General features: G+C 53.6%; 1 protein-coding gene across 4 annotated transcripts in view; it reads right to left on the minus strand.

The window, feature by feature from the left end:
* Window positions 1-4,515: 4,515 nt before the first annotated feature.
* LOC110472027 (S-adenosyl-L-methionine-dependent tRNA 4-demethylwyosine synthase TYW1) overlaps window positions 4,516-16,895 on the minus strand; it is a 97,499-nt gene continuing 85,119 nt past the window's right edge. For 3 of the 4 annotated variants that reach the window (XM_077787468.2, XM_085557108.1, XM_085557109.1), the window contains exon 17: window positions 4,516-7,666. In XM_077787468.2, the coding sequence (XP_077643594.1) occupies window positions 7,445-7,666 (222 nt within the window). In that variant the 3' untranslated portion in view covers window positions 4,516-7,444. Of the gene's footprint in view, window positions 7,667-7,688; window positions 16,164-16,895 lie in introns of those variants that run through there. The other variant, XM_085557110.1, reaches the window with a different exon arrangement.

The following is a 16,895-nucleotide window of genomic DNA, read 5'->3' on the forward strand; positions in this document are numbered from 1 at the left end:
TGGGACAAGCACACGGCCAGAGTTTCTCCACTGGGCCAGAAATGCACACATAAATAAAAATAAAAATAACTCTAAATCTAAATATAGCAGGTGCACGCGGCAGGCACGAGGTTTTCCATCTTCCTTTTGGGGTGTTGGATGCTTGGCTGCTGTGCCCCAGGGGCTGTGGAAGGGCTGCAACAGGGAAAGCCATATCCAAAGCAGCCCTGGAGACCTCCTGGGAGTGCTGGAGCTTCCCCAGGCTGGGCTGAGGCACAGGGGAGGTGCCTTCAAGGCAGCTCAGCCATATCCAGTGGCAAATCCCACGGATCTGGGATGTTGGGGCTGATCCCAAGGCCGTGCTGGGATCCAAGGCTGGGATCCTGGGAGGAGGGGGGCCCATCCAGCTGTGCCCAAAGCACATCCCAGGAGAAAAGCAGGACACCAGGAGTGCTCCAAGGTGGGCTGATCCCACCTGGAGCTCCAGGCCTGGGGCAGGGATCAGCTCCAATCCCTTACTCAGCGTTTGCAAAGCCCCACTGGCTGTGGAGGGGATTTCAGATTAAGCTCTTTAAGCAACAAAGCAAGATCTCTCTTTTAAACCTCTGCTTAATCCCATAATCTTGAGGGAAGGCCTCTCCTCCCCCTGGGGGAAAAGGAAAAGGAGTTTTTTTTGCTGAGGGAGACATAATGACTTCATCCCCACAAAACTGAGTGATATTGGCTGATTGGGCACAGAAGGCCTTGGGGAAAGATGGATTTTGGATAACAGATCTTGAGGGGGGAAAAAACCAGATACCCCCAAACCACCCTAAAACCACGGGAAGAGACAATGGGAAGGGGGAAAAGGGTCCTGCTCTGGTGGCCTTGAGGTGCAAAGAGCAGAGTGGGTTTGCCTTGGCTGGATTTACCAAATCATTGGAGGATTTGAGGAGTCCCGTGATGGGACAGGGAGCCAAATCCCCCAGTGCACAGCTGGCAAGCAGGAGCTGGACATTTGGGATGGCCCAGGGCAAAGCTCAGCTCTTTCGGGAGATATTTTGGGATGGAAGGCACCTCTGGAGGCTCCAGCCCAAGCTCCTCACCCAGGGCCAGCAGTGGGGTCACTCCAGGGCTGGTCCAGGTGATAAAACCCTGCAGGGACTGAAGCCTGCCCTGCACCTCCCACCTGCCAGGGAGGAGCTGCCACTGCCCTGTGCAGGAGGTTTGGGATCTCCAGGGCCTCCAGGCACAGGGAAAACAGAGCACAGGAGCACAAAGCCTGGGGGCTTCACTGACCGAGCTTTGAAGGCTTTAGATGGGAGATAAGAAACATCAAAACCTCACATTGTGTCATCAAAGGAGGAGTGAAGTCTGCAAACAGCCTAGAAAGTCCTGAATGCTATTGATAAAAAATAATATTGAATCTCTAAGCAATGTGAACACTCATTTTCTCTCTCATGCTGATTTTGCTATGAATATTTCTGAGTTTATTCAGCACTGCTCATAGTTAAAGTGATTTCAGCACTAATACCCAAAGGAAGGAGCCAGTATGGGCTGGAAACCTGTTAGAGATGTGGGGCAGGAGGCTCCTGCCAACATTCCTCCAGAACTGCTCCTCCCTGGGTTAAAGTCTGGGGTCTCAGTGTGCATGGTGGGAAAAGCCCCTCCTTTATTCACATAACTGGTTTTTATACAGTTTTACAGACCTCGAGTGGGACTCCAATTAGTCAGGAGCTTTCTCACTAATTACTTTATTGGTCAGTAACAAGTTGTTGCCCTGAATTGATTGGTCACTCCAAGCCCCAGTGTGTATGTGTAGGAAAAGTTGTTTGTGAGAGATAGTTTTCATTTTCCTATCTGACAGTGTAAAACCAGTTTCTACAGGTGCTGTTCCTGGTTTTTACCCAGGAACAGATTGTTGTGTCAATGAACTGCTCACACCAGGATTGCTTTAACACGGGAACTTGCAAAGCCTGACAAGGCCAGCCACTGAAATAACAGAGCAGGCCTGGTTTTATGAGGCCTTTCTTTATAATATTTCTACCTTACTGCAACACTTTTCCCTGGGGAAGACAAGTCTGTCCAAAGTTCCATCACCCAGTGCTGCCAGCAGCCCTTGCTGCCTCACAGGAAGGTGTGGGGGTCAGTCAGAAAGACAAAAAAAGGAACTGGAGTTTTACCTGCCCAGCCTGAGCTGGGAAAGCAGCACATAAAAGTCCAAGTGAAAGCTCCAGACTTGAACAAAAGCATCTCCACTGCTCTGGCTCTCAGCTGGGATGGCTGGGACTGGGATGGAGCTGCCCCAGTCCAGAGGGGCTGAGAGAGGATGGGAGCCCCCAAATCCCTGAATCCCAGCAGCCACCTGGATGTGCCCTGCAGGGAAAGGGGAAGAGGATCTGAAGCTGTTTGAGGCTGTCCCCTCCTGTCAGGAGCTGTGCAGAGCCACAAGGTCCCCCTGAGCCTCCTTTTCTCCAGGCTGAGCCCCTTCCCAGCTGCCTCAGCCTCTCCTGGGGCTCAGCCCCTTCCCAGCTCCGTTCCCTGCCCTGGACACGCTCCAGCCTCCCAGGGACATCCCAGAGTCGAGGATCCCCATGCCAGGATGCACCAACAGCAAGGACGGCACCAAACCCATTTCCCCGCAGAACTTCCCAGCCAGGTCCCGTTTCCACAATTTGGTGGGACCAACCTCCCCGAGGGGACCAGTGCCACCCTCCCTCAGAGCCATGAGGCTCCGGAGATGAGGATGGATTGACAGGAGGCTCCAGCTGCTCGTTTAGCAGCTGATTATTGCTGCCTTTGATGCTCTCCCCGCTTCCCAACCAAGGCGTGTTCAGCACTGAGAAGATTTAACAGCCCAGCCGAGCCCAGCCCTGGCACAGAGAGGGAGTTTAGCAGTGCTCGATTTCCCAAATGGTGCCCCAGAGGGGAGGATTATGTTGTTATCAGCATCCCTAAAAATCGCGGTGATGGGAATAGCAGAGACAGGGAAAGGATGGAGGATTTCTGCTATCAGGATTTCACCACCTTTTTACCACCAGGTTTCTGAATTTTTTCAAGAGGTTTCTTTGGGCTTGGTTGGTTGTTTTTATTTTTTTCTGGAGTAATTCCTTGCAAACCTTCTCACTGACTTCAGTCTGTCCTCAAGTGATGAGGATTTTATGATTTAAATTTTTTTATATGGAAGATGCCCCCAGTCACTGTGCCCTGAGGGTCTGAGTCCCCATGTCCAGGTGAGGCATCCACCCACCCCAGCAGCTCCAGAGGGCCTTGAGTTTGTCCTGAAATGGGATGGGGAGAAGGTGGGAATACATCCATGAGGCAGAACCTGGCCCCAAGGAATCCCAGAATGGTTTGGGTTGGGAGGAACCTTAAAGCCCCTCCAGTCCCATGGCAGGGACACCTCCCACTGTCCCAGGCTGCTCCCAGCCCTGTCCAGCCTGGCCTTGGGCACTGCCAGGGATCCAGGGCAGCCACAGCTGCTCTGGGAATTCCATCCCAGCCTCTGCCCACCCTGCCAGGGAACAATTCCCAATTCCCAATCTCCTACCCAGCCCTGCCCTCTGGCAGTGGGAGCCATTCCCCGTGTCCTGTCCCTCCATCCCTTGTCCCCAGTCTGGCTGGGTCGAGTCCCTCCCTCCTGTCTCAGTCTGCAGGTGACAAAATGAGGACGATGCCCTTCCTACAATTAATTCCCATCTCTTCTTCCTTCCCCTTCAGGGCACAGCAGCAACTTCAACATCATAAATTATTTAGGAGCGGAGCCAGATGAAGCCAAAGCTGATGGATGACAATGCTGTGCTTGGGGGAATGTTTTCCTGCTGGAGGGTTTTTGGAAACAAATATATTTATCCTCATTCCAAACTGAAACACAGCCCCCGTTGCAGGTGACTCAGGCCTGAGTCAGGATCCAGCGGGAGCACAGCTGGGAAGAGCCCCTGGAGCAGCCAGGAGGGGTCCAGGCTGTGCCAGGGAAGGGGGACTGGCCCAGGCCCAGGAGTCCTCAGGGCTCCTCAAATCCTCCCTGGCTTTAAGAGGTTGAAGTGATTTTTGCCCATTTTGCCCCTCGGATGGAACTTTCAGGTTGGGTTTGGAAGCACCAGGCCCCCCTTTGCAGGAAGGGGCAGCCAGGACACGCTCTGAGCCTTGCCTTTGGCAAAAGCCCTGAACCAGAGCGGGGGCAGCTCTCTGGGGGTCCTGGGCAGCCTCGGGGGCAGGAGGGAGGATGGGGAACCCCAGCAGTACCGTGGGCTGTGATCCAGATCACACCCCATGGAAAAGGGGCTGGGATTACAGGTATTGAGTGAAGAACACTTAGGGCTGGTCCTGGACTGTGACACCCGAGAGGTTCTCCCTGGCCAGGAGCTTTCACTGCCCTTGGCAGAACAGAAACCCTCCCTGAACTCGGGCACTTTTTCCCGGAGTGCATCCCAGGCCCTGAAAGCCTCCCCGAGCAATCCCAGCCCCTTTTAGCTCCACCAGGAGCAGTTCCAGGTGAGGCAGGAGGTGCTGTCGCTGTTGAGGCAGGACAGGAATGAAGAGACTGACTCAGAAGGCTGTGAGAATAAAACTCCAGTTTATTCAAAATACAACACTCTTTATACAGAGCTCTGTGAGGGCCAACTCCATTGGTTCTGAAGTGAAAACAACCCACAGCATTGGTGCAGAGTGCTTGACACACAGTGACAGAACTTAACTATAAAAAATGTGAAAAACAAGAGATATAAAGAATTATTTACATTCTTTTCCAGCTCTTTCCCAGGCTTCTGCCTGGATAGAAACTCTCTGTTTCTTTCTTTGACTGAATCTGAGACCCACAAGGTGCTGCTGTTGGAGGGCAGCAATTCAGCAGGGTCCCAGAGCAGAATCCTGGAGCAGGATCCTAGAGCAGGGTCCCAGAGCAGGATCCCAGAGCAGAGAACCAGAGCAGGGTCCCAGAATCCCAGAGCAGGATCCCAGAGCAGGGTCCCAGAGCAGGATCCTGGATCATGATCCCAGAGCAGAATCCCAGAGCAGGATCCCAGAGCAGGGCCCCAGAGCAGGGTCCCAGAGCAGGGTCCCAGAGCTCCAACTGTGCCAGCCAGGTCCCCAGTTCCAGGTGTCCCCAAACAGCCCGAAGGTTCTGTTCTGGGGACTTGTGTTCTCTGGTCCCTCTGGAAGTGCTGGGTGTGAGCACAGCCTGGAGGGATTTGGGCACTGGAAGATTCACTCTGAGCACGAGGCAATTCCTGTGGCACTGCAGGAGCAAATCCTGCCCCAGCTGCTCCGGAGCAGCTCCAGCTGTGGCCCAGGTGGGTGTGCTGGTTCCACCCTGCCTGGCTGTCCAACAGGGCAGGGGAAAGCCCCGTTCTAGGCCATGGCAGGTGCCAATTCCCATGGGAACACCGTGGCACTGACCCCGTGTCACCCACGCTGTCCCCTGCAGTGCCCTCCCTGCCCAGCGCCAGCGGGGAGGAGCAGGGAGAGGAAGGAGGGAACGCAGGGACACAGAGAGGATAAGGAAGGATGGAGGGAGTGTGAGGACAAAGGGGAAACCAGGAGATGGAGGGAGGGAGCACAGGGAAGATCAAAAAGGTTGGAGGGAACACGGGGAGCACCAGGGAGAGGAATGGAGGGAGCACAGGGAGCATCAGAGGACATCAGAGGCCTCTCAGCTCCAGCAAGTCCTTCCAGCTGAGCCCCGTGGAGCTGGGACCCTGACAGGGACTGGGTGTCCTGGAGGGCTGCAGAAGAAATGGCACCAATGCTAAGGACAGAGCAAACACAATTTTTCTTTGAAGCCCCCCTGGATTCTTGAGGGAAGGCACCGTCAGAGTTATGGAGCACCTCACACCACGAGCTGATTCCTGTGGCAGCCCCAGGATCCTCCAGCACTGGGGCTCCTCTCCCAAAGCAGCTCCTGCAGCAGCCAGCAGGGAACTGGGATGGACTGGGAGGGTTCTGCCAGGGAGGTGGGTACGGGATGGAGGGAATTTAGGAAAGAGAAGAGGTGTTGAAGGGCCAGGATCCATCGAGGGGAATGTGGGTGGGTCCTGCTGGACACCAAACACACCCAAAATTCCAGCTGATGGTCCAGGGTTAATGGGAGTCTTGTGTCCAGGGTGGGGAACAGAGCTGGGAAGGGCTGAACCCCAGGAGCAGCTGAGGGAGCTGGGAAGGGGCTCAGCCTGGAGAAAAGGAGGCTCAGGGGGACCTTGTGGCTCTGCACAGCTCCTGACAGCAGGGGACAGCCGGGGGGTCGGGCTCTGCTCCAGGGAACAGGGACAGGAGGAGAGGGAACAGCCTCAGGCTGGGCCAGGGGAGGATCAGGGTGGACACCAGCAGGAATTTCCCCATGGAAAGGTGCTCAGGCACTGGAACTGCCCAGGGAGGTTTGGAGTCCCCATCCCTGGAGGTGCCCAAGGCCAGGCTGGATGGGGCTTGGAGCAGCCTGGGACGGTGGGAGGTGTCCCTGCTGTGGCAGGGGTAGAACAGGATGGGCTTTAAGGTTCCTTCAACCCAAACCATTCTGGGATTCTGTGATTTTTTTAAAACATCCTCAGGAAAGGCACCCACCATCCATCACTCACAGACCCTCCCAGTGTTCTCCCTTCCACCCCACATCTGTTAGGAAAGCTCTTATACAACATCTGTGCTTCTCATCTCCTTCCAATCAACCTCCCACCCTCCCTGACAGACAGACCCTGCTCAGCAGCCACACCAGAGGCAAAACTCCTTTATTTTCCTTCTGCTTTAGAAACTCTTTGTACAGCTTAAGAAAAGAGGTTGCTTTTAAAAAGCAATGGAATCCCCATGCCAGGGATGTTCCATCTACAGCACCGAGCACACCCAGCTGAGCCTGACAGGGCCCTGAAGGACTGGACCTGGTGTTTAGGGCTGCTGGGAGTGGGATAAACTGTTCCTACAGCTCATTCCCAAAGCCATGAGGTTCGAAGACACTTGGGGAGGTATCAGAAGCTGCAGCTGGTATCCATAGGGGTGCTGTTACACCATTCCCAAGGTTTGGCTTCTTGGCAATGGGGTTTTTACAGGAAATGTCACCAGTGTTTAAAATATCTGAACAAAGTCCCTAAAATGATGCTCCCAGCAGGGATCAGCTTTTGGATCTGGGTCTGGCTGTGGCCCTGATCCAACTTTGTGGGGCTGAAATCCACTGGCATTTTTCCTTAGGGCTGTGGAATGTTTTGCTGCCAGGCTCTCCTTACACAGGAGTCCAAGGAACCCTCTGGCCCCACATCCCACTCCAGCCATTCCCCACTGGGGAGATCCCAGCAGTGCCCCCCACCCACTGCTGCTGAACCGGTTCTGATTTATCTCGAGATAAGAACGCTATCAATATTTTCATCCAGGAAGCCCTAAAAACAGGAGGGAAGGGTTAAATCCAGGCTTGACCCTCTTCTCAAACATCAGGATAATCCAGCTGGTCCAAAATGGTGTCAGCCCGAAATGGAGTCCGGGGAAGCCCAGGGTGAGGCAGCCCCAGCCCTCAGCACCCCGAGATGTCCCGTGCCTTGTTCTTCCGCTGGAATCTCACATCCAGGGGGTCAAAGCCCCGTTCCCTGGCGCCAAAGAGGGCCCAGGGAGGAGTCCTGGCCGTGTAGTCGGCCGCCGTGAAGGTCCTGGAGCCGCCGCTCCGCTGGTGCTCCCTGACCAGCTCCTGGAAGCGGCCGTAGTCAATCCAGGTCCTCCACTCGCCGTCCACCCGGAACTGCAGAGAGGAGACAGTGAGGGAGCACCAAACGCAGCGTGTGCTCAGAGCTGGGGACAAACCAGGATCCCCAGCTGGTGTTTCACTAATTCTGCATCACCTGGAGGTGCAGCTAAAGCCAGCCAGAGGCTCCTGTAAGATCCAGCTTTAACAGGAAAATGGGAGGAACTCCCAAAGCCAGCAGAGAACCAATTCTCCACCTCTGCTCTCCCTTGTGAGATCTCCCCAAAGATTTGCTTCCAGCTCTGGAATTCTCAGCACTGGAACAACCTCATCCTGTTGGAATGAGCCCAGAGGAGGCCCAGGAGCTGCTCCCAGGAGGAGCCCTCTGCTCTGGAGCCAGGCTGGGAGTGCTCACCTGAAGAGGAGAAGGCTCCACGGAGAGCTCAGAGCCCTTTCAGGGTCTGAAGGGGCTCTGGGAGAGCTGGAGAGGGAAAAGGGCTAGAGAGATAGGATACAGGGAATGGCTCCCACTGCCAGAGGGCAGGGATGGATGGGATATTGGGAAGGAATTGTTCCCTGGGAGGGTGGGGAGGGGCTGGGATGGAATTCCCAGAGCAGCTGTGGCTGCCCCTGGATCCCTGGCAGTGCCCAAGGCCAGGCTGGACAGGACTGGGAGCAGCCTGGGACAGTGGGAGGGGTCCCTGCCATGGCAGGGGTGGCACTGGGTGGGCTTTAAGGGCCCTTCCAACCTGTCCCAGGATCTCCATGAGGGCTGCACTGTTGGATGCTTTGCTGGAGCCTTCAAAGTACCAATTTCCCTTCCACTTTTCAGGAGGCAGGATCCTAAAATGCCTCCCAAAACCTTCCCAGGCCTTCTGACCTTGCCCTTGACACTTCCACGGGAGTGGGGAGCTGGGAGAACTCTGCAGGACAGGGGTGGGTTTGGGGCCACGCCCAGGTACCCCTCGAGGAGGGACCTTGCCAAGGTCACCCCAACCCTGAGCGTGGGACTGCGGCTCCAGGGCAGCACCAGAGGGACGTGCCAAGGGATTGGGACAGATTTGGGATGGATTTGAGTGACTGTGGACAGGGAAGGAGGGCTGTGTTTGGGAACAGGGGAGATGAAGAGGTTTAATGACACAAATCCTCTTTCCATTGAAGAATGGCTCACTTTGACAAGCTGGAGCTGCATTTGTCTCCCAGACATGCTCTGCCCATTTAGCCCCAGCCTTGGCTGAAGCTTTAATTAGGATTTATCTCAGCTAAGAGCTTATTACGCATTTCATCCAAAAAAAGAGGGAAAACAGACCGGCTCCTTGGTTATTGTGGATTTTTTTCCCCCCAAACTTGATGGCTGTGCATTTCAAATGACACTTGACTTTGTGCCCAAGAGCTAAAAGCTTTTTTGGTTGGGAAAACTGCTGACACCCCTGAAATTCTGCAGTCAGCCATGGTTGATGCTCCTCCATCCCTGCCCATGGAATTACAGCGCGTCCCTGCTGGAGCTGGAGCCAGGAGGGGACACTGCACAATCACAGCACTGGGAGCCAATCCTGGCATTAATCAAGGTGCCCAAGGCTCATTTTTCTTGTGCCAAGGTGGGGTCGTGTGTGAGGCCACCAGGAAAGCAGCGGCAGAGGAGATATCGTGTCACCTGTAAAGGAAAAATCCTGATCCCAACGAGGATCGGGGCTCTGCAGAGCTGAGCTCCCCACCAGGGGTGAGGAGTGGCACTGGATGGGCTTTGAGTTTCCTTCCCACCCCGAGCCACTCTGTGATTTTGTGACCCCATTCCCACCAGAACAACCAAGCTGGGATCCATTCCAGAGCAGATCAATCAATATAAAGCCACCATTTCTAGTGCAGTGACAGCACAGCCAGGAACCACAGTGCCAGAGGGGCAGGAGTATCATGGGGAGAAATGGCTCCTGCTGAGGAATAAATCCCAAACCCAGAGTGGGGAAGAACAGCCCCAACTGCCCAACTGGGATTTACAGCTTGGATTTAACAATGTTGTGATTGTTCCACGGGGAACAAAGATTTAGAGCTCAAAGCAGTTTCACAGCATCCATACAACAGGTGAGCCAACCCTAAACATCCCCGGGATCCCAGCCTAACACAGGCAGGTGTTTTAGAGAACTGTTCACTGCCAGTGGAGCCCTTCAGGGTGATAAATATATGGACACAAGGTAAATGGCTGGGAGCCCTCCCCTGGTTCTTCCCTAAGCTGGAACCACAGAGTGTGACAGCTCCTTCAGCTGGGCCTGGGCTGGGCTGCAGAGGGAAACTCTCCCTCCCTGAGGGCTCTGCCCAGCCCTGGGGTGACTCAGGAGTTTCCCTTGGGGTTCCAGGAGCCCCTGAGCTCCAGTCCCCAGGGTCCCAGCACCCACTGCTCCACACAGACGTGGCACGGGTGCACAGCCAGGAAAACCCTGATGGAATTCTGCAGATCCTCCAGGGCAAGGAGCACTGCTCCAGGCAGGCATTACTGATGGGATACAAGAGGCACAGAAATGAGGGGAAACTTTAAATCCCAGGCAGGGAGGGAGCCCAGAGGTGCCTGTGCCACCTCCCTGCCGAGGCAGGGCCATCCCAGAGCCCAGGGCACAGCATTGTGTGCAGAGGCTGGGCAGGATCCCCGCTGAGGGAGACTCCAGCCCCTCCCTGGGCAGCCTGGGCAGGGCTGGCACTGCCCAGGGCAGAAGTTGTGCCTCCTGTGCAGGGGCAGCTCCTGGGCTCAGCCCTGCCCGTGGCTCTGGTGCCACTGCTGGGCCCCGGAGCAGAGCCTGGGCCCTGCTCTGCCCTCCCTGCACACAGGGACAGCCAGGCCTGAGGGCCCCTCTCAGCTGGGGCTCCTCTCCAGCCCGAGCAGCCCCGGCTCCCTCAGCCTTTCCTGGCACAGAGATGCTCCAGGCCCTCCTCATCCTCACACCTGAGCTGGCCCCGCTCCAGGAGCTGCTGTCCCTGAGGATGCAGGGCTGGACACAGCACCCAGAGCTGCCCCAGGGCTGGGATCCCTCCCTGACCTGCTGGGTCAGGACAATGAATTAATTACCAATTCATTAACCTCAGGACACCACTGGCCACAGGGCCTGTCCCTCACAGAGCCCCCAGCCAAACTGGGAGAGATCCATGGATCCATATATGCAAACTGGGAGAGATCCATACAGCCAAACTGGGATAGATCCATATATCCAAACTGGGATATATCCAAACTGAGATACATCCACAGATCCAAACTGGGATATATCCAAACTGAGGCAGATCCACATATCCAAACTGGGATAGATCCATAGATCCAAACTGGGACATATCCAAACTGAGATAGATCCATATATCCAAACTGGGATATATCCATGTATCTAAACTGGGACAGATCCATACATCCAGACTGGGATATAGCCATGTATCAGAACTGGGATATATCCAAACTGACATGGATATATCCATGTATCCAAGCTGGGACAGATCCAAACATCCAGACTGAGATAGATCCATAGATCCAAACTGGGATAGACCCAAACTGAGATATGTATCCAAACTAAGACAGATCCATACATCCAGACTGGGATATAGCCACATATCCAATCAGAAACTGGGATTAAATGGAGAGCCAGGTTCCCTGGAAGCATCTGCAGAGCCTGGCTGAGCCCTCCCTTTGCTCCTGAAGTCCAGGAGTGGCTCTGACCAGGACAATTCTATACTCCTCTTAGGCAGCAGATTCACAGCTGCTCTCACTGCAGCAGGAGCAGCTCCTGCTCCCAAAATCCATCGACATTCCTGAAGAAGAGCCACGCTCCAGATTTCTTTTCTTATCAACATATTAGTAGAGGCAGTTTGGGGGGTGGGAACATGTGCACAGATTAATGCCAATCCAGGAGGACCATGCACTACATTCCCCCAGACATGAGCACTGCTGAGAAATAATCCCAGGTGCATCTGACAGGATAAAATATGGGAGAGAGGCTGGGATGTGACACAGGGAATGCTGAGGAATGGAAGGCAGCTAAAACCAATTATTTTGTCCTACCAAGGGTAATGTTGTCTTTTCTCCATGCTGGCACAAGGAGGCTCCTCCTGAGCCTCCCCTGGCCCAGCCTGAGGCTGTTCCCTCTTGTCCTGTTGAGGATTCAAGGATACAAAGCCCTCAAATCCAACAGATGGATTTTCCCTGAGGGATGCACAGGATTTAATGGTTTAATCCGGAAATTTTCACGAAGTTTTAAAGACCATACACCAAGGAGTCAGCCCCACAAAAACCCCACAAACAAACAAAAACCCCAACCCAGAACAACCAAAACCTGCCCCTTCCAAACAAAACAAAAATAACCATAGATAAAACCCCACAAACCTCACCCCAAAAGATGAACCCCCAAAATCACAATAAACAAAAATAAAAGAAAACAATACAATTCCCCCCAAAAATCCAAACTCCCAAAACCAAACATCCTAAAACAGGAACAAAACCCCAAACCCAAATGAAATGCCAGAAAAAAACTCCAAATCCCTCCCCCTAATATAATAAACCCAAAAAAACCCAAAAGCAAGCAAAAAAAAAACAAACCCAAATCAAACAAAAAGAGCCCTCCAAGCCAATCCCCAACCCAACCCAAGCTCACCAAAACCAAACAAAAAACAAAAACCAAAGCAGCCTATGACTCCTCCCAAAGTAAACCAAACCCCAAAACAAAACAGACAAATGCAAAAGAACCCCCACAAGAAATCCCAAACCAAACCCAAATGCCACACAAAAAACAAAACCAAAAAACAACCCAACCAAACAAAAACCCAAAGCCAGCAATGAAGCACTTGGTGCACAGAGACTTTTGGGAATTTTTTGGCATTCATTTTTTGGCATTCCCAGCCTGCAAAGATCCCAATCCCTGCACTCCTGAGCAGGAAGCAGAGGGAGGTTAATGAACTGGTAATTAATTCATTGTCCTGACCCAGCAGGTCAGGGAGGGATCCCAGCCCTGGGGCAGCTCTGGGTGCTGTGTCCAGCCCTGCATCCTCAGGGACAGCAGCTCCTGGAGCGGGGCCAGCTCAGGTGTGAGGATGAGGAGGGCCTGGAGCATCTCTGTGCCAGGAAAGGCTGAGGGAGCCGGGGCTGCTCGGGCTGGAGAGGAGAGCTGGGGCTGCCCCTGGATCCCTGGCAGTGCCCAAGGCCAGGCTGGACAGGGCTTGGAGCAGCCTGGGACAGTGGGAGGTGTCCCGGCCATGGAGGGGGTGGTATTGGATGGGGTTTAGGTCTCTTCCCACCCAAACCATCCCCTGACTCTGATCCCATAAGCAGTGGGATGCCAGGCACACAGCCTCTCCACAGCCCAGTCCATGGGGCTGAAGGAAAACTAGCCCAGGGACACAGACCTGGGAATATCCAAGCCTTAAATGCCTCAGCAGCTCTGCAGAGAGGATCTGGGAGCAGCTGCCAGCACCACAATGCCCATCAGTTTTAGCTGGGAACAAGGAGCAGCCCTGCAGTTCACCCTCAGGGACTTCAGCCTGTGCTCAGCAGCCATTGGAGGTGTCAGGGCACAGGGAACACCTCCAGAGGCAGCACATGGAATGCTTGGAGATGGAATTCACTGCTCTGCAGATTGAATTCATTCACTGTTCTGGATCCCCAAAGAGTGGGACAGCCTGAACTGCCCTGAAGTGAGCCCAGCAGTGCCACAGTCCCTGTGCTGATCCCCCTGACCCCGGGGTGTTGTTCCAAGGGAAGGTTCCTTATGTCAGATTTGGGGTTTTTAATCCCTGCCCAGCTGCCCAGGGAGCCAGGTCTTCACCTGGGCAGCTCCCACTCCCAGGGATGGAAGCCAGGTAACTTCAGCACAACGGAGAACTGCTTCTCATCACTGACAGCCAGCCCAGCAGAGCCACCTTCCTGCTGCCAGGAGACACGGGAAAGGGAGAAAACCTTCGGGAATTCCACCATTCACAGCTGCTCTAAGGAGGCTGCTCGGCTGCTGAGACACTTTGGTCACACCTGGGGTCACCCTGTCCACACCTGGGGTCACCCTGTCCACACCTGGGCTCCACACCATCCCCTGCTCTGCTACAGATCCCGGGATGTTCATCTCTTTGTGACCCTCTGCCTCCAAGTCTCCCCGTGATGCTGTCCCTGGATCTGGATCACAAGGACAGCTGCCACTCTCTGAAGGACAGAGGCAGGAAGGAACTGAACGTGATGGACTCTTTGTCCCTGATGCACCCCTTGTCAGGGGATGTGCAGCTGGGAGTGAAGTGCTTCCTTTTCCTCCCTAAATATAGCTGGGATGCTCAGCGTGGGATGCTCAGCATGGAACATTTCAGTGCCTGTCCCCGAGCTCTGGAGCTGCCCAGGCCCACCCCAGCAGGAAAAGGCCAAATGCCTCCTGGCTGGGATGGTTTTGTGGCTGAAGGACAGGGATGGGCACCTCTGGCCAGGCCGTTCCCTGTCCCCAACACCTGCCCTGGAGGTGCTGTGATACCCCCAACACTACAGCCACACAGAATCCTGGATTGGCTTGGGTGGGAAGGGACCTTAAAGCCCATCCCACCCCTGCCATGTCACCTTCCATGATCCCAGGCTGCTCCCAGCCCTGTCCAGCCTGGCCTTGGGCACTGCCAGGGATCCAGGGGCAGCCACAGCTGCTCTGGGCACCTGTGCCAGGGCCTGCCCACCCTCACAAGGGTGTTTGGGTATGGGAAATGAACTTATTGAAGGGATGTCCCCAAAAACCTGTCCCTTTGTGGATGACCCTGCTATGCTGGAGAACACAAGGCTATCCCAGACCACATCCAACAGGGAGAGAATCCAGCTGGTGAGGCAAGGAAGGGCTGGAGCACGAGGGAGTGTCTGGATCCAGGGATGGACACTGCTTGTGCAGTCTTTCTGGGGGCTGTTGGTCCCTTCTCCCAGGAACAAGGGACAGGACAAGAGAAAACAGTCACAAATTGTGCCAGGGGAGGTTCAGGTTAGATATCAGGGAAAATTTCCTCACTGAAAGGGTGGTAAGAGCCTGGCACAGCTGCCCAGGGCAGGGCTGGAGTCCCCATGCCTGGAAGTGTCCCAAAGGCAAATGGATGTGGCATGTGGGGACATGGTGGTGCTGCTGGGTGGACAGTTGGACTTGATCTTGGAGGGCTTTTCCAACCAATCCCAGACCTATCAGATTAATTAAAGCATAAAGGGCTGATGGCAGCAGGGTGCTGAGCCCACACTACTCATGCCACCCTGTGAGCTGAGACCTCCAGACAGAGCAGGCACTGGAATTTTGGGAGCATTCCCTGAGCTGTGCATCCCCCAGTGAGACAGAAATCAGCCCTGGGGTCACAGGGATGCTGGGACATGGAACCCTCCTGTCCTGCCCCAGAGCTCTGGGATCCCAGTGCCTCAGCACCCACTGAATCAGGTGTTATAAAGCCCCAGGGAGCTGGAAAACAACCACCTGCTCCAGGGGGGAAAGGGTTAATGAAGAAAACGGGCTGGAAGTGCTTCAGGACAAGGACACAAGGGTGGAACACGCATGGAAAGCAAATCCAGCGCCATAGGGCACAGGGACTTAGTCCAGAAATGACCAAGATATTGAATTTCCTTCAGAGAAATCCTCCCTGCGAGGCAGCTGCAGCACTCTCAGGAGCTCTTTTGGTCCTCCTGCGGGTGCACTGACTGTCCCAGCCAGGAACAGCAGCAGCCTCAGGCCTCTCTCTGGAAAAGGTCCCTGGAATTAGCTGTTCCATTAGAAAGTTGCTGCTGTGTCAGTATCTCATCCCATTAGTTCAAAGTGATGCCATAAATCCCATTTTTGTGACCATGGTTTATGGGATTTACTCAAAAGCAAAGAGAATCACTCAAGAATTCAGCACTGTTGTGTAGGAATGTGCCCCCTGTTGATGGAGTGACCAAATTATCCTGTCTGCTTAAAAAGGAAAAAAAGCCCAGAAGTTTCCCTCCTCAATTTGCTAAAAAGACACCTCATAGGACCTTTGAGACTTCACCTCAAACCTGGGGCTGCCAATTGGACAGATGACAAAAGGTAATTCACTAGAAAAAGAAGAGAACAAAGGAAATAATCACTTTTGTGGAGTGTTTTAGCAAGAGCAAGAGCCTCTTGTCCCTAACTCAGTTTTTCTCTGTAAGAGCTTTGTTATTTTGCCTTTTATTAAACCTTTTTCTGTTTCCAACACTACTGGGGAGCAGAGCACAGGGGTTGTTCTCTGGGGTGAACTTTAGGGCTGTGGGAAGGGTAAGTGCAAATCCAACACCTTGCTGTGAGGATTCAGTTTTTAGGACTTTTTTGAGCTCCCCAGGGATCCAAAGCTCTCTGAGGTTCAAATGGGACCCTTAAAATCCCCTTTCTCCCTAAATCCCTGCCCCTGCCAGACTTCAGAGCTCAAGTCCTGAACTGTCACTCATCACAAGCAGGTGCCAATCAACGAGTGCCATCCATCCCAGGCAGCAGCTGCAGGATGAATTATTCCTGACACTCCCAGACTCTTTCCTACAGGCTGGTGTTCAATGGCAGCATTCAACTTTATCAGGAGCATTGTTTGAACACCTCCAAACTCAGACCTAGGAAAACACAGTTAAATAAATCACATTTCTTAATGGTTTTTATTACACTTCTCCTGCAACTCCTTAATTTTTTAAACACTCCTTTGATTTTGCAATTACTCACTCCAGTTTAATCAATCCCAGAGCACAGGTTTTCCTGCAAATAATAGGCACTGACAGATTATATTCTCCACTAGAGCCTGAAACTCAAAAATTAAACCCTAATGGAAATAAATTTATTTTTTATTAGCTATTTTAGCACTGAGGACAGATTGTTTCCCACAGACACCCTCTGCTAATGGCTGTGGAAGTAGAAGCAGCTGTTGAATTCCTCCTGGACAGGTACCAATTTATTCTCTTTGCTAATGGTGTTACTTAAATTCTGCCTCAAGAAGGTTTCTGCAATCTGTTTGTTTGCTTTCCTGGACTTTACAATGCAAAAGGAGGTTTTGCTTTCTCAGGAACAGTTGCCAGTGGCAACAGCCAGGAGTGAGGCTGTAAATAAAACCAATTTAAGGTGAGATCAAACACAACCAGTGCCAGGTGTCCTGGTTTTCTCTGCTCCTTCCCACCTGCTTTCTTTGCAGATTCCAAAGTAGATTTAGATTGGATATTCAGGAGAAGTTCCTCCCTGGGTGGGCAGCCCTTGGTACAGGTGCCCAGAGCAGCTGTGGCTGCCCCTGGATCCCTGGCAGTGCCCAAGGCCAGGCTGGACAGGGCTGGGAGCAGCCTGGGACAGTGGGAGGTGTC

Source organism: Lonchura striata, chromosome 19 (assembly GCF_050655825.1).
Source record: "Lonchura striata isolate lonStrDom1 chromosome 19, ASM5065582v1, whole genome shotgun sequence".
Classification (NCBI taxonomy): Eukaryota; Metazoa; Chordata; class Aves; order Passeriformes; family Estrildidae; genus Lonchura; species Lonchura striata.